The sequence below is a fragment of the Xyrauchen texanus genome, chromosome 2, assembly GCF_025860055.1.
Source record: "Xyrauchen texanus isolate HMW12.3.18 chromosome 2, RBS_HiC_50CHRs, whole genome shotgun sequence".
Taxonomy (NCBI): Eukaryota; Metazoa; Chordata; class Actinopteri; order Cypriniformes; family Catostomidae; genus Xyrauchen; species Xyrauchen texanus.
In genome coordinates, this window is record NC_068277.1 from 39158237 (window position 1) to 39181804 (window position 23568).

Here is a 23568-nt window from a genome sequence, read left to right on the forward strand (position 1 = left end):
ATATTCTGAATGAATATCATCTGGCTTGCTTGAATGATGTGTAAACATAGTTAAAAAAAAATTAAATGCTATCTTTACAACAGAGTGGAATACATTAAATGTACATCTTTTAGTGTCATTGGGGGCTGATCTCCTGTACGATTGAAATCCTAGAATCGCCCCTTGATTATGTGTTACCAAAAGAAATAAAGTGTTTCCCCTAATGTTTCAATAAACAATAAGGAAGATAAAACAAAATTAAGCATATGATTTGTGGTGCCACAAAATTGCATGCAATATACATAAATAGAAAATCTGCCACATTCCATCTGTTTTAGCTTAAGCCTAAAGTGAATAGATAGAGTTATTAGTTTTACTTTTTCAATTGACAACGATAGGCATAGAATGTAAAAAAAAAAATGCATTTTAATTTATATATTAAATATTGTGTCTTACAGGTGAGTTGCGATGTGGCTTTTTTTCTTCCTTTCTATGAAAACAAAAATGGTTGGTTTATTAAGTGTTTTTGCCTTCACCTTGACTGAGGTGGCTTTTTAATGAGACCCAGTGGGCACACATTTCTCACATTCAAGATGCGATATTAATTTATACCCATGTCATGTACTATGTCTGTGTGGCAGACTATGCTGAAAACAACTCTGTTTCTTTTCCATTCACTCTCATTTTCCCTCTCTCCATCCAACCCAACAACCCCCTTCTCACTTTTTTTTTTATCATACTTCCTTGCCTTACTTGATAAAAGGACATTTAGCAAGGGAGAGTGTGAATCTGAAAACAAGCCAACTTAAGGTTGAAGGACGAGAGTGTCCTTGTCATATAACAGGATTGATGGTAATGGAAAGAGAAGAGATAAGAAAAGTTTCTTAATTAAATGTATCATATGGTTGTTCCCATCATATGGTTGTTTCCCTTATGCATTCAAAGGAAATCATGAGCACCGCTGCTGAAATTTCACATGGACCATTAATATTCTTGACGTAACGTAACGCTTGCAAGCCTGTCAGCTGTGTTGCTTCTACACTGCTCCCAATAGTGATGTTACATTCATGAACAAATCGATCTTTATAAAAAAAAAATGTTTTAAGTCAGTGAATCATTCTTGTTTACCTTCATACACTGACCCATATTTCTCATTCATTGACATCTCTCCCTTTTGAAGCTAATGAGCTCTTGTTTGAAGCGCAAGACGACTTTGGTGGCTTTTCATGCCTGTAAAGACTGATTATAGTGCAAGCCAATAGCATTTGAGTGCGGGCTGTGAAGGAGAATATAATTGGTTTGACCTTGAACAATTATACACCTCTTCACTGATCACTGATTTAAAAAAATCAAATACTAGCAATTGGATTAAATTAAATGTTAAAATACTTGTAATCGGACTAAAGTTACTTTTTTTATAGATTACATTATTACATATTAACAAGGCAACGGCAGTAAATTGTTAATAATTTATTGATAATTTTCATATCAATATCATCATATTCTTACCCCGAAGTGCAGTAGAAATGCATCTCAGTTTTGTAATAGGTGATGGACTATCAGTAAGCAGTAAGTGTTAAAAGTGTTTTAATATAAAAGCTTTGACCTAGGTAACATCGTTGCTGTTGATTTTATGGTCATTAATGTTCATAATGCTGCTATTGTTTTATGCACTTGGACTTGACGTCTCAGTGTTTTGAATTAAAAACTTTGGCCATGCACTGTCATTGCTGTTTGATTTAAGAAGTAATCGGCTCAGCACTGGTCATTCGTTTACTTCGGTAATCTCGTTAAAAAATTAGGTGGCTGTATGAATTATGAGTAAAAGTAACTGATGACATTACTTTAGGATGACATTACTAAAGCTACATTAGGACATTACTCATCACTTACAATTATTTCATTTTTAGTGCCGTAAAAAGCATTGAGGCCTAAAGCTATTTGAGTATTACTATTACTATTTTAGGACAATTTAGAACTATTTAAAAAAAAATTATTTCATAATGAGTGTTATACAACAGTTATCGTTGTTCCTGTCCTCTAATTTGTTTGGACAAGCAGTGTTTCAAAGAGTCCTGATATTTCATATAATGGTTTTGGGGCACTTTACTGATTGTATTTCTCCTCTAGTGCATGTTCTTTGGCTGACAACTGTGATCATCGTTATCATTGATCAGTAATACGCAATGGTTTGGTGTCTTTTGGAACTATTTTAATTGACAGCAAAAATCATCCTAATAACAGGTGGTATAGTGTATCCAAAGTATAGGTTACTTGTTAATAGTTGTATAAATTCAAAATAAATATATTATGGAGTTTAAAGCAGAAGTTTTTGACAATTACATTTTTGACAGTTTTAGAAGTTCAGAAAAAGAGGGCAGCCTAGGAAAATTGAAGTTGAGAATATCCAGAATCTCTACATTCAAGGTCAAGTGCCTGATATGTAGGGCAGTGATTCTCTCTGCAGCATGGGAAATAGAGAGATATTGGTGTCAGAGGTCAGGTATCTTTACTGTCAATATTTAAATTGGATCCTCAGGATGAAGTGAAATTGAAAGATGAGAGGTCTGTGTGTAAAGCCATTTTTATTTGTAAAGTGCTTTTCACAACACACATAACAAAGTTCTGCTCTAACAGAAACGTCTCGTTTACTGTCGTAACCTCTGTTCCCTGATGGAGGGAACGAAATGTTGTGTCGATGTAGTGACACTAGGGGTCTCTCTTGAGAGCCTCGGTTACCTCTTATCTTTGAGAAAAGGCCAATGAGAATTGGCAAACAGAATTTGCATGCCCCTCCCCTGGACATACAGGTATAAAAAGAAGGGAAGCATGCATCTGTTCAGACAGGTTTGAGCTGAGGAGCCGAGACTAAGTTCCTGGCCATTTTAGTGGCTTAGTACAGTGTTGTGGCAAGAGGGATATATTGTCTCATCCCTCCATCAGGGAACGGAGGTTACGACAGTAACCGAGACGTTCCCCTTCTGTTACTCACTCGATGTTGAGTTTATGTAGTGATCTAAACCCTATCTAAAAACGCCTGCTGATGCAGGTGCAAGCAAGCTGCTGTGTGTGAAAATAGCAGGTGCATCAGACTGCACGTAACCTTCCCCAAAACAAAAGACGTCATATAGTTCCCCACACCCCTGAGAGAGGGAAGCAACATAAATAGCATGGGAGCAGTCCGCGCCAGCCACAGTCTTTAACTCTCTGTGTTTTCTCTCCATAGAGTGTTAGATGTGGCCATCTAATGCTATAACATGCATCGGGGAAGGCTTTCTTTTCCAATCCTATTCTTTCAGGGGGAAAAGACCCTGCAGAGACCACATCCTGCCCAGCAGGGGAGGTTGACATGTGGCAAGGCCCAAGGGAGACGCGGGTCCAATGAAAATACATCACAGGAGATATTGGAATAATCAGAACCTGTGGAGCACCTGTTCCAGTACAGGCAAGTCGGTGCCTACGAACTTCCTCTGCTGAATTGGGAGCCAGAGGGCTAGGGAGGAAGGACACCCAGGGTCCATGACTTGTGGACTTGACTGGGGGAGTAGAGCGCATGTCTTCACCTCAGGGGAGGGGAAACCCGGCCAGCTGTACCGTATTACTGAATTCTATGTGTTCGGACCCGTCAAAACATGGGACAAGACCGGCTCAACCCGAGGATTGTAAAATCTTGCGAAGGTATTGGGTGTTGCCCAGCTCGCCGCTCTGCAGATGTCTGCTAGAGAGGTCCCATTGGCCAGCGCCCACGAGGATGCCACACTCTTTGTAGATTGTTCTCGAACCTGCAAGGGGGCGGGCACGGCCTGGGTCTGGTAGGCCAATGCAATGGCATCCACGATCCAATGGGCAAGCCTCTGTTTGGAGACAGCGATCCCTTTCCGCTGTCCACCAAAGCTCAGAGTGTCTAAAGCTCTGGGTGCAATACAAATATGTGCACAAAGTACGCGCCGGACACAGCAACGCTATGGCTGGGTCTGCCTCCTCCCGGGGCAGCGCTTACAGGTTCACTACCTGATCCCTGAAAGGGGTCGTAGGAACCTTGGGCATATAGCCCGCTCGGGGTCTCAGGATGATGTGAGAGTCTGCCACTTTAGGGCATAAAGCTGCCTGGTAGAGGGACCTCTGGCTTGAGTGATCATGTCTATGATGGCTGGTGGTAGACCGTTTAGATCTTCCGCATCCCATCTGGGCGCAGATGCCAGAGGGTGCCCCTTCCCTGAGAAAGAAGGTCCTGGGAATTTGCCAGGGAGGTGCTTTTGCAAGGAGCGTGAGATCCGAGAACCAAGTCTGAGTGGGCCACTTGTTCCTCGTCCTCCCTGACCTTGCACAGGACTTATGCAAGTAGGCTCACTTCAGGAAAATGCATACTTGCACTGCCCCCGGGGCCAGATGTGAGCCAGTGCGTCTGTGCTGAGGGGGGCTTCTATCAGAGAATGCCTGGTGGACTTGCAGGAGGGCCGTAGCATGCAGGGCGGAGGCAGCTTGTCCAGCGACATTGTAGGCCTTGGTCGCCAGAGACAATGTCAACCTACAGGCCTTGGAGGGGAGTGAAGGTCGATCCCGCCAGGTGGCAGCGTTTTGCGGGCACAGGTGCACCACAACTGCCTTATCCACCTTGGGGAGTACCGTATACCCGTGGACTGTCCCGCCGTCAAGGGTAGTGAGAGCGGATGAGCAAAGAAGTCGGTTTCGGCCAGTGAAAGGTGCCCTCCATAACTTCATCAGGTCATTATGCACCTTCGGGAACAAAGGAACTGACATGGCTGTGAGCGGCGCCCCAAACCCAGGAACCAATAGTCTATTCACAGGGGCTGGGGGGAGGACAGAGGGTTCCAGTCCAGCCCGACAGTCACGGTGGTCTGGGTAAGCATAGCGGACAGCTTGGCGTCGGCCTCAGACTGGGCCAGCACACCCGAAGGCACTAGCGCAGTCCAGTCCTCAGCGTCTGAGTCCGCCAATACACTCTCCGATGCAGCGGTCGAAACTCTCAACCAGCTCGGGGTGTCCGAAAGAGACATCAGACTGGCCGTAAGGCGAGCCGGTCTCATCTCGGAACCGGACGGGGGAAAACGAGCATGCGGGGGAACGGGAAGTCTGCAGGGATTTACGCAGCGAAACGGCACCCATTAAATTCCCAAAATCCCCTCCAATGCCAGCCGCGCAGGCCCTATACCCGTGGGTAGAAGGAGCGACGCAGGGGGTGGCTAGAGTGGCTTTCCCCCGGATGAAGGAAAGCCACGTCCGCAACGTTGCCATGGTCATGTTCTCGCAGTGAGAACAAGCTACGGCGACAAAGAGCGGAGCTCCTCCGTTCCCCGGAAGGTGGTCGCGGCTGCTCCATTGGGATGGATGGTAGCAGCGAGAACTCCACTACGGCGTATCCCTCCTCCCTCTCTGGTCTTCGGCACCAGTATAAAGGGGGAATAAGGGAAAGGAGGAGGCGAGAACTGGCTTGACAATATAAATAATAGTTTAATAAAGAAATAAACCAAAAGACACAAACACAAATAGGACGGACAGCTGCCCGTAAACATTATCTCTCTGTCGCACAACCATCCGCAGCTGGCCTTTATCCCTCTCGGAGGCTTGATTAGCCTGAAAAAAGCATTCTGTTGTGCAGCTCATGCCATAATATTAGTGATACAGGCCTAATGGCTACTGCTGATGTTATATCTTTACACTTTTTCTGAGAATGTGTTGCACATAATCTATGTAATTATCTGTTGGTACAAAGACATACAGTAACATTTTGCAATAACATGTTATAGGTAACATATAAAGTATTCAACAATGATTATATATGAAAAAAAATTTAATCATTCAAGTCATTTAGCACCAGGGTCATGGATATAATATTATTTACCACAGAAAGCATTAGATGTTCATTAAAAAACAGGAATTCGAATGGGTATAAATCTCCCAGCCTGAACAAAACACTAAATCACTCCATCAGGGTTCAGTGTGCAGTTTTGCAGCATTGGTTTAATCTCCATTGAAGTCCAACAATGAGCCTTGCTGTTATCAGTACATTTTCTTAATTTGCAAACAGCCATGAATGGTTACTGTATATTAAACATATTTTTTGATAATATTTGGGATTATTCATAAAATAATAAATAATAATAATGTAAGTAGGCAGTATGCCATTTCAAATATAAATAAACAGTAATCTATTCTTATTAATGACTAATAACATAATAAAAAATTCTAATACAAGATAATGTGAAACACCAAGATTTTTTTTCAATGCTGTAACCACCCTTAACACTGTTCTTAACTATTTAGTACCCTTTGCATTCTTTGACTGTTTGTAGTTCAAATATATAGTGAAGTTGATTCATTTGAGTTTATTTTAATACATATATTATATAATATTATATAATTTGGAACAGTTCAACATTGATGTTACCAAAATCACATTTGGCATCTAGAAAGCAATAAAACAATAATTATTAAGCCTATTGGTTCCTTTTGTATTTTTGAATTAATATATCACATTCACACAAATGGCACCATTTAACTTGTATGCAACGTAACAAAATCCTTAATTATATAGTTTAATTTACATCAGTATTCACACTGTGAATAGAGTGAATAGAGTCCTCATGCCCTCTATGGATCATAATGAATTAATATTTCAGAATTCAGGTCACTTGGCACTGGCTATTTTTAACCTCACCACAATCCATTTTCACACCACCTGTTGCAAAGCCAGTAGAATTTCCATTGAAGGGGGCATTGAAGTGCTCTGCTGTTGTTGCTCATCCCCACAAATTTAACCTCATGGGAAATGAGCCGATGTGTGAAAGGTTTAAAATGGGTTCTTAATAAAGATGTCAGCCTGTAGGCTTCAGTCAAAGCTGTGGGAGGGGGTGAAGAGTCAGATGTGCTCAGCACCTGGTGTGCTTCCTGTGGAGTTTGGAGTTAGAAGGGAATTTTAACCACACACAAGCACAAAATCGAATCTGTACATAGAGCGTTGGTGGCTGTGCTTGCTAGACGAAGATAGATATTAGAAAGAGAATATAATTTTGGAATGAGTGAAAATTATATTTGCTGAAATCTGACTTTTGAAGTTTATATTTCCACGTGACACTGCTCTTGGCAATAGGCAATTGTCAGCTCCATTGAAACATGTTTTATAATGTACTGTATTAAGTCAACAAGTTCAGCCTAAATGCATATTATCTTCTCATATCGTCATTGACAATGACCAACAGTCTAACAAGTGTTGGATTAAGATTGGAACATAGCATTTCTGAATGATTTCTGAAGTGTTTCTCTTAGTGGGTCTTGGGAGCCTCTCAGCTCTTGTCTTCACGATGGTGAAAAACATAGTCTCCAGCTATTACTCTTTAATTATGTTTACTTTTAATCAACCTCAGGAGCCAACAAGCACAGACCGGCTAGCGTGTGCGGACACTCTTCAGAGATAACAAATCGTTTTGTCGCGCTAGTGGCAGGCAGAAAACTTCTCGTCTAGGCAGCCGTCGGATTGAGGAACGAGGGTAATTAATATAGAACGCTGATGAGAATTCTGACAAGTTCTAATAAAAAAGGCAGAGTGGTTTGATAAGACTTGAGTGCCCAGGAGTAATTACAGAGGTTTAACACAGTGTGTAGAGGAGAGTTTATAAGTTTGTCTTCATTCTTAATAGAGACAGAATCTAAACCTGATGCTTCCGCCATTGACAGACCATTTATTACAGCCAGCTTTCTGTTTCGGTATGCTAATAGCATCACTGTACCTGAATTTATTGTATAATATTAATTGTTGGGTAGTAATGAAGTAATGTAATCTTGATTATGTAAACAAATTAAAAAAATTAAGAAATTGTTATTAAATTACTATATATTTGTTAATATGCATATTAATCAGATAACTTTTTATGAATTACAAGATAACATATCGACTCAAATTGAATAATGTAAAGAGAGTAATGGCACTTTTACACTGCACATTACAGTTCAACTCGACTCAACTCACTTTACTTTTCTGAGCTTGCTTTTCCACTGCTATTTAGTGCAGCCTTTACATGGGTGGGATTATAGGCTTATTGCCATAGTTGTGCCACCTCTACTGCTGTGATGTCATCTTAAACGCGACACAAAACAATAACACAAACGCTAGCTGTTAGCTACTAGCTCATTGTGCTGCAAAAAGCAGTTATTGCATGGTGATTTCACACAAGTGTAACAGTTAAATTAGCCTGGTTGTTTTAGAAGCAAGCTTTCCAATAGCTGGTCAACTAAATAAAGTGAAGTTTTCAAGCAGAATATAGAGTTAACGTACCATCCTCCAGATGTGGCTGAGTCCAGGGAACTCTCCCTCTCATTGCTTGTCGGTCTAGATAGCGTCTATTTGGTCAAACCACTTCCACTTTTCCTTGATGGTTCTGTTTTTTGTACTTTTCCCTACACCGTTGGTAGGTCCGATGATAGCCGTATGCGGCCAACAGCTGAGACACTTCCTGAAATTGAGTGAGCCTGGCTATGGCTGAAGGGCAGCCCTAAGAGGCAGGGCGAGGATGACGAGCAGGAGGGGCGGATCATTCCGCCACAGTCTTGACAGAATTAAAAATATTGTATATAGAATGAAAGATATAGAAGCCTCAGCAATGTCAGATTATGTCCACACAGCAAACTAGCAAGGAACTATGCTTCTAATCACAGGTAAAGAGCTGTAGTTCCAGCCACACAACTTTGCGATTCTGTTTGCGAATGTTTGTTGGAACTAAGGTTTCGGGTTAAACTTTGTTGATAATGATGAAACTTGCTACCATAGTTGGTTAGCGATGCTTATGTGAAACACACCTCAAATAGATTACCTAAAAAAGTTAATCTAAAAGATTACATTATTGACAATTTTAGTTGTGTAATTTGTAATCAGATTACATTTCAGAATAAATCTAACCAGGTCTGAATATATTTCAGTTATGAACTGATATTTATGAGTAGATCTAAGGTGTTTTCTGTTCTTGTTTTCTCTTGATTTGCTTTAGTTCATTGATTTACCAATCTCATTTTGGGAATAGTGTCTGCAACAGTGACATGAGCCTCAGCTCCTTTATCAACACATTTACAGTAATGACAGCTGGAGATAAAGGTTTATGCTTCTTTGAGGGGTACAAATAGGGACACTGAGAGAGAGAGAGAGAGAGAGAGAGAGAGGTTCTCGCCTCCTTTCCATTGAACTGTGTTACACTGGTACGGAAACCCGGGAAGGAGGAGAAATGCGCCATAGTAGATTCCACGCCACTACCATCCACCCCAATGGAGCAGCCACGGCCATCTGCCACCTGAAATGAGGAACGGCCTCCGACCACCTGGAGTGGTAGGACTGCTGCCAGGGGCAGGGGACCTTCCGTCCACCGAAAACACGGCGGGGCGTTCCGTATGCAAGGGGCCAGCGGACTGCCTCCGATCCACCCAGGGAGGCACGGCTGTCATCCACTAGAGGGTGGAGGAGTGGCCGAGGACCAGGCTACAGTGAAAAATGTATTATTTATTTTTCTCTCTCTCCCACTGCTGCTCTGCGTTGGCCTTTCCCTCTCTTTTTAAATATTATTATTGTGTTTTTGGTTGGTATTATCACTGTTACAGTGTGTAAGTACCGTGTTTTTGTTGTTGTTATTGTTGTTTCCCTCCCCTTGTCCCCTTCCAGATCCAGGAAGACAGGGATGACCTGCAGGCAGACGGGGCCGGAAGGGCAAGCCCTCTCCCACAATAGGGGGTGGGGGATGTTTGTCATGCCAGGGGGCTCCCCGGCCTGAGAGAATGAGGAAGGACTGTGGTAGGGCAGAGGGCAGGGCCGGGCCGTGATTCCTGCACACCCTAATTAGGCTGATTAAGCCAGAGAGGGTTAAAGGCGACCGGAGATGGCAGGTCGAGAAAGAGAGAGTTTCGGGCAACTGCCCGACACCTGTGTTTGTTTGTCTTTTTACTTAAGTTTATTATTGAAATATTATTTATATTGTTATGTTGGTTCTTGCCTCCTCCTTTCCATTGAACTGTGTTACAGGAACAAAGTAATACATGTATGTGGTAATGAAAAAGGGAGAGGCAAAAAGAGAACAGCAGAGAATACTGCTTCTATTTCTCTCTCTCCCTTAAAGGCACATTTGTCTTTCCCTTGTGTTTTTTCAAAGGACAGCTGCTAAAGTGTCCCTTGGCAATGTGCCGGCACACACACATTAGCACGTGCGCAAAGCTCTGTAATATTTCCTCATGTCACCTGAGAGCTCCCTTCCAGTCCTATCTCCATGGAGACAGCAAACTGTTTCATGTTCTTGTCTGTGTTCAGCCTCACCAGTCTGTGTGTGTGCCTCTAATTCTGCCTAATCTGTCAATAAACGACCTGCCCAATAATTACATAAATAAAAACTAAAAACAATTTTAAGCCCATCTGCTGCCACCATATCAGTTGTCAGACAGGAGACCTGTCTGTGTCATTCTTCTTTACTCTTGAGATGATTCAGAGGGAGGCAGCACCCAGTGATGAATGAGTCTATATTGAGGTAATGATAGAATCAAGAGCAGCACATATTTCCTCACATTGAACCATAGAAAGGCAGTGACTTTCTCATGCGGTACAAGCTATGAATTCAAACAGATAACACACTGCAGTTGTAGCATATCACTTTCAATTCTCTTTTATCCTTTAGAAATTTGTCCCTCTGTTGTTGTTTTATATATTTCACTCCACTGACAGTTTTTCCTCTTCTCATCTTTTCTTTTAAAAAGGTTCTGTGCCTTTTTGTTCCTTCCATTTACAGACCTATTGGTCCACTCCATCTTACCCACTCAAACAAATAAATATTTGTAAGACCATCTTGATGCTCTTTTAAGTTATTTTGTGTATTTGTAATGGCACACCATTAGTCATAATTTGCACTGAATGAAAAAGTTGTATGCAACAAAGTGTGCCATAACACTTTACAATAAGATTCCATTTGTTTGTCATGGCTCCGGCATTTGCCGGTTCATTCTGTTGTTTGTTTGTTCTCTCTCCCACGTATTTCATTGGTGGAGTCGGTGAGCTTAATCTGTGTTTCCATGAGAATGCTGATTGTTCCCGGGGAGGCGTCGATTACAGTAATGGGTTTCTCACACGCTCCACCTGTCTTCCTCTGATTGCACACCCTATTTTATCCTGTGTGTTTCCCCTGTTTATTTGCTGGTTTATTGTTTGCTGTACCCCTCATGTTTGTCTCCTGTAGTGTGGAGTTTACACCACAGATCACCATTGCCCTGTTGGTCGCTCCCGAAGGAGGATTTCTTGAAATATCTACCAGAGTGTCGGGGAACTTGTGTCTTGGGCGTTGCTTTGCATCTCACCTATCTTTTGTGGATTTTTCCAGACTTCCACTACAACACCTACTGACGAACACACTCTCCTCGCCCTCCTGGCTTTATTAATTTGAGCTTGACCGAGCTGGCGCTGAGAGGTTTTTGTGTTTAATAAAAGACTGACATTTATCTTGTCTGCTCTTGGGTCCTGTTTTCCCCAGTTCACTAACTGGATAAACCAGCCATTTGTTCCGCTCTGGAATTCGGTCTCAAATTTTCTCGTTCTCTACGCCATGGAGATGATGGCATCACAGCTCACTGAACTTACATTGCTGGTCCAGCAACTCCGCCTCCCTCCTGATCCCCCTCCGGCACAGGATTTACCTCCTCCCCCGTCAACTGTTTCCCACGCCTCTGCGAGCAGGCCAGATGTGCGAATTCTTCCCCCAGCTCCATACTTGGGAGAGGGATCTGTCAGGGCATTTCTCTCTCATTGCTCTTTGTTCTTCTCAATGCAGCCCTCTACCTTCACCTCTGACACGAGAGGAACTTTTTAGACTTGGATTTGGCTGTAAGGTGGCGGCTTCCCATATGCCGACTGATGGAACCCATCACAGTCCACACTCTTAGTGGTACACCCTTGTCAGTCATCACACATGCCACTAGACATGGCACTGTGGTCTCTTGGAATCATTCTGAACAGCTGTCCTTCCTCCTCTTCCGGTCCCCTACTACCCCCGTGGTGCATAGATTGGGCAACCAACTCTTTTTTGTCTTGGAGCTCTTTCTGTTCTTCACATTGTCTTAACTCTGCTGTCTCCCCTGTCCAGCCTTGTGTTTCGATGCAGGATGAGCCGGCAGATGTTTTGGGTGTTCTGTAGGAGTGTCACGACTTGAGGGCGGTATTCAGCCGATCCCGTGCCACGACCCTTCCTCCTCGTCACTATTGAATTGCATGGTGCTGGGTGCTTTTTTCACTTGTTTTGATTTCAAGCTCTCTATTGTCTGGGCTCCAAGAACGTCAAGCCCGATTCCCTTTCTCTATGTTTTGAAATCGAGACCTCTCCTGACCCAGCGGATACCATCCTCCCCGCTCCTCGAGTGGTGGACATGGTATCCTGGGAGGTGGAGGCTAAAGTCCACACCATGCTAAGTAATACTGCGTAGCCTGCCTCATGCCCAGTGGGTAAACTGTTTGCTCCGCGATTAGTTCAAATGCATGTCCTTCAGTGGGGTCACTCGTCCAACGTCGCCTGCCACCCATGGGCAGCTCATACTCAGTCACTCATTACACAGCGTTTTTGGTGGCCATCGCTTGTGCAAACGTTCGTCAGTTCGTCACCACATGTCCCATTTGTACGGCTAGTAAGACCTCCTGTAGTCCCCCGGCCGGGCTTCTCCAACCGCTGTCATTCCCTTCCAGATCCGTGGTCGTACATAGCAAAGAACTTTGTTACTTGACTCTCCCCCACCCATGGCAATACAGTCGTTTGGACTGCAGTGGACCGGTTCTCAAAGGCGGCTCATTTTATTCCCCTCCCCAAATTACCCTCAGTGAGGGAGACAGCAGTAGTGGTAAATAATCACGTCTTGTTCTCCACCTTCCCTGTGAGCCCAATCTCCGAGTTCAGACACTGAATGCCGCCTATAGCGAGATAGATCTGACAAAATTTAGATACGTGAATAAAGATTTCTACCAGAGATTGTTTTGTTTCTCCATGTGTGGCAGAATGACCCGCCCTTCCCTCTGATCATCATCACCCTGCCTCTTAGTGGCGTCCTTCAGCCAGGCTTACAATGGGAGTGGACTTGAGACGAGGAGAAGCGCAATTTTATAAGACTCTTTTGGGCAGTGGATGATGAAGCACACTTGATGTGAGTGGTGCCTCATCAACGCTGCCATAAAATTAAATATGAATGCATATATAAAACCACACTGAGGAATTGGAGCGCACGTTGTGGCTGACGGGCATGGATGCTGGGCCGCCCTTTCCCTCACACTTGCCATGGCTCATAGGAAGGCGGGCTGCCAGAGACGCCGCCTTCCCTCATGCCACATACCACTGTGGAGTGCGCGTTGCATCTGCCAGACCACGCCCACGTCCTGGACCATTTACTTGGACACTCCCCATCCTACACAACGTCCCCTTTAACCATGAGGTGGCCATTTTACCTTTTTTTTTAATACTATTCCCCATGGACAATATTTTTCACATTTTGGACATTATGTTTATTAAAGGGCTGTCAAAATTAAGTTTTAGCTTAGCATAAACACTGGTGTGAAGGGCGGAACCTTTATAATATGTCCACCTGTCATTACACTGATGCACATGCCACAAATAGACAGCACCAGAACCCTTATACCAAGGGGAGCCTACAAGCTTATCATTAAATAGCATAATGTGGCGGTACCATCGATATTCTATGGGCGGTACTGTTGTAAAACACTAGTTGACTGTTACGCTCTCTCATATATAAGAGCCGCTGAGGATGTATCTCAGTCAATAAAATAATCTCTGACAGTGCTTCCCTGTCAGTGATAAAATGATGGAGAAAGGAGGTCTTAGCGCTTTATGATGTACAAAACAAGCCAAGATTGGGCTCATGATCAAGAATTGCTCAGCCTAAGGTGTATTTGAATTACCACAGAAGCAAACTAAATCTTAACTATCACCAAAACACAGAATCAGATGTATTTTTTAAAAGCGCTTTTCATATCGAGTTCAAAGCGGATGCTGGCAACGATTCTGTTACGTGAATCATGAAAGCAGATTCACTATTGCTGTTACAAGGTGGATAGCTACAGTCTACCGGCAGATTCATGTTTTGGAGGATGAGAGTTTAAGGGATTTAATGCCCATTGCAAGAAATATGCAACCTATGTGGAGACTAGTTCTTTCAATAAAACTCCCGCTTAGACTTTGGGAAACGTTTAATGTTACTTGAATTGGTGCTATTTTAGTGGATTTTCATCTTTATGTTGTGGAAGGCTTTGTTTGGAATATGTTGATAAAGCATTACATTTCTACATATAGTTTTGTTTTCATTCGTAATATGGAAATAAAAAAATTTTGACAAGAAAAGAAGTCTATATATCAACCTGTTCTCACTCCCGAGATGTCAAATACTGCCGCTAGTGCAACAGCTTAGTGCGTAAATAGGTGGATGACAAAAGCAGCCTTTGGCGTCAGTTTCCGATTCCGAATCTCAGTCAATCCATGCATCTTATCACGTGGCTTGTTGAGCGTGTTACCGTGGAGACATATCACATGTGGAGGCATCATGCTATTCTCAGCGGCATTCACACACAACTCACCACGCGCCCCACCAAGAGTGAGAACCACATTATAGCGACCACGAGGAGGTTACCCCATGTGACTCTCCTAAGCAACCGGGCCAATTCGGTTGCTTAGGAGACCTGGCTGTATTCACTCAGCATGCCCTTGATTCAAACTCGTGACTCAAGGGGTGGTGGTAAGCGTCTTTACCCGCTGAGACCTGGTTGCTGGACCACTTACCCAAGCCCCCATTTCATGTCTTATAATCGCTTTGTGTGAAGATCACACCCAAATTTCAGCTTCAAATCCGTGGTCCCCCGGTGTCCGCCGTAACACATCCCACACTCAACTCATTCTAACACATTCAAAAATTGCTGCATTGAGAACATGTCAGCGATGTTAAAGGGGTCATGACATGGGTTTTTTTTATTGTATTATTATGTTCCCTTAGGTGCAATTATAGTATTAATATATTTTTTTTAAGAAAAACTTTTAAAATCTAGTGATTTATGACCTTTTCCCACCCTGTTTCTCATCCTCTGATTCAAACAGTCTGTTTTGGGGGCGTTTTCCATTTAAGACTTCAGTGTTAACGCTCACTGTTATGATTGGCTAACGTCAGTGCCTATGTATCAATTATTGACGCCCCCAGCCAGAACAATATGCAAGTAAACTAAGTAAAAACACTGTGATTATTCATAATGAATGAAATTGCGCTTTAAAAAGTAGTTTAAAGTTTAAAATAGATTACTTACAGTTTGCGTCGTCGTTGTTCCCGGAATAGTCGGCACGGACTTATCTTTGAGCAACAGTTTTCTGGCAAAGCCAGCATCATATTGAGATTTGTTCTCAAAACAGTCATCCTTAAAATGTACAGAACAAACGCTTAAGTTAACACTGCCGTGACTGGGACGTCCGCAAAAAATAAACTGCATCCATTTTTCCCTGACGTCTGGATCTTTCGGCAGCTTATTCAGAGGTTTTGTTTGACCACAGCCAGGAACAGCACATCTGTGTGGCATCGTAATTTTCCTGTGCACAAGTAGTCTCTGTCAGAGCTCGCTGTCCATCGACTGAACACTTGTGAGGCGCACGGCGATACTGAAATGAGCGTAGTTGTCTTGCGCTTAAAGCGTAGTTATCTTGTGCTGGAGGCGGTCATATGCAAACGCTGGTACGTCACTTGTAACCGTCACGTCACTTCTAACCATGAATCCAGAACGAGCTGTATTTTGAGCTTGATTAAATAAATGATTCGTTTAGAATGGGGAGGACGTCTTAAAATATTAAACTTGCAGGATGTTTTAATGATACAAAGACCTCTTATATACCAAAAGATCAAGGCAAATTTGGTTTCTCATGTCATGACCCCTTTAAACACCATTGGCCCTCGTGTGTCTTGAACTTGAACTTGAGCTCATTGTAATCATTCACAAGACAAGGAAACTGATGCTAAAGGCTGCTTTTGAGTCCACCTGTAAATAAATTATGAGATTTATCACGATTAAAATTTGTATTCGATTGACAGCACTAGTTTATTATTATTTCTAATAAACGCTTCTCTGAGGCCTGATGCCACACCCTCTGTGTCTGTATCTTGCTCACCTTGCCACACATGCAATAATCATTTAATTTAATTATTGAAGGTACAAATATGCTTTAGAAATGTAAAAAAATCTATTCAAAATCATCTTGGCTCAAAAATCTAAGGGGGCACGTGTCCCATAATTCAGAATGTGCATGACACCTCGGCTCAACAAGACTTCTGAAGGCATGCCATCACTTTGTCTGATGTACACTATCAAATCAAATAATTCATAAAATCTATAAACATTACTGAAAACCAATATGGCAGCTATGACTATAACATAAAACCTAATTGGTTCTTGCGTGCCTCACGACAAATAGTCAAGATATCATGGTGCAACCTCTTTGGATTTTGCTAAATTATTTTTAATATTTAAAAAATTTAGAGATCATATGGGCAATAATAAAGTATTTAGATTTAAATTAAGGTGTTAAACCCTAAACCTTTATTCACAACCATTTGATTGTGAAACTTTTTACCAGAAATGACTTCAGTGATGTTCTCTTACGCATTAGGATAAGGATAAACTTACATTAATGTTTACACAGCTGCAGGTTGTGCATACTGTATACACAGAGAGAGAAATTATCTTTTTACAGTATGAAGAATCCTTAATAAGTTAAAACCAACTTAAATATATGCCTTCCAGGTAGCATTCCAGGGCTTTTCAAACTGAGTGTGCAGACAAAGAGTATTTATTAAAAATTAAGGATATTGAATGATATATGACCTTATTTACTACACTGCTCTGGAGACTCACTAATTAAAGCTCTGTCTTCCATGACGGATTCTGTACACCCTTAGGGTTGCATTCAAGATATTGATCAACAGAAACTTGTAGGCAGACATTTGATGAACTATACAAGTAGTTTTTAACAAATCCCTTTACCCATTTCATAGTGTCTTTCCATCCTATGATATTCTCATATTTCTTCTTTTTTGCAGGTTGTCTGTTTGAGGATGAAGTGTGTGAGCCATATGAAATCTGCATCAATGGTGAGTTGTTAAACTTTAGTTGTTAAAATGTATCAATTTATGCACTTGTTATCATTCATAGCAGATACTTCTCATTGACCCCGTTTCCAATTGGTATTAATATGCGTTTCGGGTGATCCGATCATATGTGGTCAGACCTAAATACAGGTCTAAACAGGCTCTAAAATGTTTCGTGATCGGATCACAAAAAACACATACAAATGTGGACAAAACGCATGTGACTACATCATATTTGAGGTCTAAATGCTAGTCCGTCCTGTATGTGTCCCACAGCAGTGAAGTGCCATCCCTCACCTGTTAATCAACCACTGCGCTAAAACAAGAGTGTAAACTTTTCCAATTACGAGCAGCTTTAGAAGGAACTAACCGTCTGATCGTAAAATGTAAAAAAAGTTTATACACAATCACGAGAGCTTCACAGATCTTCTTAAGTGTGTCTGATATCAACACATAAAAGAAGCACGAATACTTGAAGATCCTTTAATACAGATAATACACTATAATAATGGATCATTCTGCTAGATATGTTGTGTTTGTGTTTAGATTACATTTCGACCACTGCTCACAGTGCTCCGTTTCTGACTTTGTTGCTCTTTATTATCATGCAGTAACACACTGACATAGTGACTGTTGTCTGTCATCATGATACAGAGACCCTCCCCTCCAAATCCGAAAACAAGTGGTCACAGGAAATACATTTAAACCAGGTATAAACAGCGGTGTGTGTCATCTGGCTCCTCGAGCAAGGGGACGGTCTAGTTGAGAACCATGTCCTTTTCCCACCTTTTCCCCAGTCGCTGCCAGTGCTCACGACCACTGAGTTTGTTCCCCAGTCGCTTTGGCTTATGACCATGGAGGTCGTTCCCCAGTCACAGCCAGTGCTCACGACCATGGAGGTCGTTCCCCAGTCGCTGCCAGTGCTCACGTGCATGGAGGTAATTTCCCAGTCGCTGCCAGTGCTCACGAACATGGAGGTCGTTCCCCAGTCGCTGCCAGTGCTCACGTGCATGGAGGTAATTTCCCAGTCGCTGCCAGTGCTCACAAACATGGAGGTCGTTCCCCAGTCGCTGCCAGTGCTCACGTGCATGGAGGTAATTTCCCAGTCGCTGCCAGTGCCCTCAACAATGGTAGTCAGTTCCCAGTCATCCACGGCTCTCAGTCCCGAGCCCTCCACGGCCCTCAGTCCCGAGCCCTCCACGGCCTTGCCCCTCGAGCCCCTCACGGCTCTACCTTCCATGGCTTTGCCCCTCAAGGCTCTGCCTTCCATGGGTTCACCCCTTGAGCCTCCCTCGGCTCCGCCTGCCTTCATCGAGCCTCCCACGGCTCCACCTGCCTTCATCGAGCATCCCTCGACTCCACCCTCAGTGTCTTCCACTGTTCTACCAATCCCTCCTGGATTCCATGGTTTTCTACCAGGATCAAGCACATTCTGTATTGCTTGCCCTGCAGAGGTTTCTCCCACAGATTCGGGGCAAGCACATCTTGATCCATTCAGACAGCACCACGATGGCAGCGTACATAAATTGCCAAGGCAGTGTGCATTCTCGTCATATTTCACAACTCGTCCGCCATCTCCTCCTTTGGAGTCAGGTCGCTGCACACCACTCATACACCGGGCAACCTCAACACGACAGCGGACGCGCTGTCAGGACAGGTTTCGCCTGGCGGTTCGGCATGGCACAGGTAGATCTCTTTGCCTGCTAATTCCCACTGCCCGCTCTGGTACTCCCTTACAGTGGCCCCTCTCGGGACAGACGCATTGGCACACAGCTGGCCCCTGTGCAAGTACACATTTCCTCCAGTGAGCCTTCTTGCACTGGTGCTGTGCAAGATCAGGGAGGGTGAGGAACAAGTCACCTTAGTGGCCCCTTACTGGCCCACTCGGACTTGTTTCTCGGATCTCACGCTCCTCACGACAGCACCTCCCTGGCAAATTCCCCTGAGGAAGGACTTGGCACCCTCTGGCATCCATGCCCAGACCTCTGGAACCTCCATGTCTGGCCCCTGGATGATCTACCAACTGCAGTCGTAGACACGATCAACCAAGACAGAGCTCCCTCTACCAGGCAGCTTTACACCCTAAAGTGGCAATTGTTTGCAAATTGGTGTTCTTCCCAGTCTGAAGACCCACAGAGATGCGCAGTTTGGTCTGTGCTTACATTCCTGCAAGAGAGGTTGAAGAGGAGGCTGTCCCTCTCCACCTTGAAGGTGTATGTAGCCGCTATCATGGCCCACCACGATGCAGTGGACGGCAAGTCCTTGGGTAAGCACGACTTGATTATCAGGTTCCTTAGAAGCTGAATCCTACCCGGACAATCCTGTTCCCCTCCTGTGATCTCACAGTGGTCATTTCGGGCCTTCAGAGACTTGGTTGAGCAGCTTGACTCAGTTGAGCTCAAGACCCTCTCCTTGAAGACGACCCTCCTGATAGCACTTGCTTCCATCAAGAGGGTTGGGGACATGCAAGCATTCTCTGTCAGTGACACTTGCCTGGAGTTCGGTCCGGCAGATACTCACATCATCCTAAGTCCGCTACTGGGCTATGTGCACAAGGTATCTATGACCCCCCTTCAGGGATCAGGTTGTGAACCTGCAAGCGCTGCCCTGGGAGGAGGCAGACCCAGCCTTTTCGTTGCTGTGTCCGGTACATGCTTTGCATATATATTTTGACTGCATGCAGAGCTTTAGATGTTCCGAGCAGCTCTTTGTCTGCTTCGGCGGAAAGGGAACGCCATCATTTATATTTATATTAAATATAAACTATCATTTATATTTATCACTATCATTTATATTTTCCGGGCTTCGGCACCAGTGTAAAGGTATTCAGTAGAAAGGAGGAGGCGAGAACCGGCTTGATAATATAAATGATAGTTTAATGGTAAACTTAAAAAAAAGACACAAACACATATGACGGACATGTCCGCTAACGATCTCTCTCTCCCGCACGGCCCTCTGCAGTCAGCCTTTAAACCTCACGGAGGCATAATTAGCCTAATAAGGGACCGGTGTGTAGTATCACGACCCGGCCCCGCCCTCCGCCCTGCCACAGTCGTCTAGATAGGCAGCGGAAAATGTTAGTCCATGCAGCACCTGATCCATTAGTTTTTGGAAAGTAGTGGGGGCTCCATGAAGCCCAAAGGGTAACACCTTAAAATGGAAAAGCCCCCATTGTATCCTGAATGTAGTCAATGGACATGTTTGCTGAGCCAATGGTATTTGCCACTATCCTTAGGAAGATCTAAAGTTGTTAAATATTTTGCTTGGCCCAGACAGTTAATCAAATCACTGATCAGGGGAGTAGGGTATGAGTCAAATTTTGTTACAGAGTTCAAGTATCGGAAATCCATATAGAACCTTATCTTCCCATCTTTCTTTGGCACAAGTACCACTGGATGACACCACATACTGTGGGAGGGCCCAGTAATTCCCAATCTGAGCATAAAGTCTACTTCCTCTTTCAAGGATACTTGGAGTCGTTCAGGTATTCTATAAGTCCAACGTCTTACAGCAGCATCAGCTTTCAACACCACGTCATGCTCAATCAAACTGGTGAATCCAGGGTATTCAGAAAACTGTTTTGGGTTGCATAGAGCTCTCACCTATAACTGCTGATCTTCATTCAAGTGGTCTAACCTGATACCTCCAGACACTGGTTGGGGCAATTCTTCCTCTCCAACATAACAGATCACCATAGCATGTACTTTCGGCTCAGGTCGAGAGACCCACTCCTTTAACAGATATACATGCAATATTCGACCAGAGCGAACTTTCCCTGGCATTACAACTTCATATGAGGTGGGCCCAACTGTTTCTTAACTTCAAACGGACCCTGCCACTGGGCCAAGAGCTTACTTTCTTGGCTTGGTAACATCACCAGTACCTTTTGGCCGATGTCAAAACTACTTTTCTGGGCCGACTGGTCATACCAGGATTTTTGGTGCTTCTGGGCTTCCGCCATATGTGTTTGGGCCAGCTGATATCTTCTCCAACCGTTCATTTGTAAGACATAAGAAACAATGTTAGTAGGTTCCTTTCTTTCCAGGCTTCCCTCCCATTTTTCTTTAAGCAAGGTTAGAGGGCCCCTCACCTCATGGCCATATAACAATTAGAAAGGGGAGAAACCCGTGGAAGCCTGAGGGACTTCCCTGTTCTCAAAAAGTATGTACGAAAGCCATTGACCCAGTCTCTACCAATCTCACTGACAAATTTACGGAGAAACTGTTTTAAAGTCTGATTAAACAATTCCGTAAGGCCATCAGTTTGGGGATGGTAAGGGGTTGTATGCAAACTCAATGACTGTTTGTCAAGCATCAGCAAAGTTAGAAATTTAGAAATCACTCATCCAAATACTGCTTTACTGAAAAAGTAATGCGTTGAACGTTTACACATCCAAACTGTCTCAACTTTCATTAAGATCCGCAAATGATCTTATTCCCATAATGAACAAAGGCCTCAACATATCCAGATAATCTACTAAATTTGTGGTCCTTAAGTCTGTTAAAATGGACTCCTATTCTTTGGTGCTATCTGTTCTTTATCTTCATATCACTCTGTTGTTCACTCTACACTGTGGAATCGATTTTCTGTGGTGGTCCATTCAGTCTGAGAATTAGACACAATATTGTAATGGTTTTAGTGTCTTTGAACAGCTGAATGAGAATCTGAGTAATCCTCAAACTCTTTGTTATTCATTGTCATTTACATACGCACAGCAACAGCCTGTTCTGTCACTATCTGTCCATCTCATGACTTAACAATAAGGTCTCGATTAACCAATAGGCTGAAAAATACAATTCAGGAAAGAGAGCAAAAATCATTATTGATTTGGTTGCAACATGTTGCACTTGTTTCATCGATATGCATAATTGGCTCAGCATTGTCAATGGGGTACAAAAGTACGTTACTGCCTCATTCCCAAAAAATTTTGTTTACATCCTCTCGACCTTGCTTTCTTATTGCAACAGCCATTGAAGAGCTGTGACGCAAGTTATTGTAATTTGTGTGTTTTTGGCGCTGGCAATATTACAGCAACACATTTTAAATCCTTGCCATCTCTGACTGCACCTCAGTTAAATGTGGGTTTAATGTGATATATTAAGAATCATAACCTGAGACTAGGATAGGAGATGTTTAAATTACTTTAGATTTTAATCCATTAAACATTTCTGAGTAAAGCCCATCCAATGACTTCAACTGACAGGCCAGAGAAAAAGACAAGGTTAAATACACTTCATACCATAATATTGTCCTGTCTCTTCATGAAGAGGTGCTTTATGATCTGTATACTCATGGGGAAACAGAAAAGCTAGAAAAAGAAAAGCCACAAGCAATCATGGTGTCCAAAAATTACTTTTAATTCTAGTCCGGTTACTTTTAATTCCAGTTGATATGCCGATATCAACTATTGGTTTCTTGTCTTAGTGCGAAATGTCTTTAGCCTATTATTGTTAGTGTTATTATGAATTAAGTGTAGTCCTTCTACAAGACGTAACAATATTTATATCTAAAATTAAATAATAAATAAATTATTGACAATTTTACACCATGTTGACCCTATCAGGGTGTATACAGGGAATGGTTGCCCTGGTAAGAAACACATTTTGTTGTATCTTTGAGATATCAGAAAAATACAATAAACAGTTGCCCTTGGATATGCAACTTTTTTGTCAAATAATTTTTTGTAAACATTACCATTAACAGTACAGGTAGGATGATTTTCATACAGTTCTGGATCTTAAAAAAACTCAAACACAACTAAAATAGTCAGGACATAAAAACATTTCACCCATTCATTTCACATATACAAGACGGCAGTGCTGTGATCTGGGTAACAACAGTGTACCAGTCACCCTTTTTGCTCGTTGAGTCTCCTCCTTGTGGTATATCGCAAGAATAGCAGCATGTGAAATGATTTACATCACTTTAAATTGCATGTTGTCACTACAATATAATATTTATAACTAGAAGTGACTTTGATGAGACAGAGGACGAGATTCTTTCATCAGGTAAGATTATGTCAGTGTAAATACACTGAAAACCATTTGGAATAGGGTTTACTTAATAAAACCCTAGGAAAACATTTCCAAGAAATTGTTGGTAAATTTAACAGACCATATTTTCAAGTAAAGAATCACTTGGATGCTTAATGCATGCCATGTATACAATCATAAAAAAATTAAATTGCTTTAATGGCAAGTGAAGTAACAGACAGAGCTGTGCATGCAAACCTCAACACTAAGTGCACAAAACACCATGATACTAACAGATTTAAAAAATAATTTTTTTTATCATGAATGGGTAATTGTGAATAGAAACATTCAACTTCACCAAATAATTTACCAAACCTATCAATGAAATCAACAATTAAAACAGTGTAAATCAACTTGCAAACAGTGAAACCATTCAAGCTCATTAATTATTCAAGCCCAGTGCATGCTG

General features: G+C 42.7%; 1 protein-coding gene across 2 annotated transcripts in view; it reads left to right on the forward strand.

Moving 5' to 3' along the window:
* LOC127653148 (receptor-type tyrosine-protein phosphatase N2-like) overlaps positions 1-23568 on the forward strand; it is a 266087-nt gene that overhangs the window by 25094 nt on the left and 217425 nt on the right. For both annotated transcript variants that reach the window (XM_052139704.1, XM_052139714.1), the window contains exon 2: positions 17080-17130. In XM_052139704.1, coding sequence (XP_051995664.1) covers positions 17080-17130 — 51 coding nt within the window. The remainder of the gene's footprint in view (positions 1-17079; positions 17131-23568) is intronic.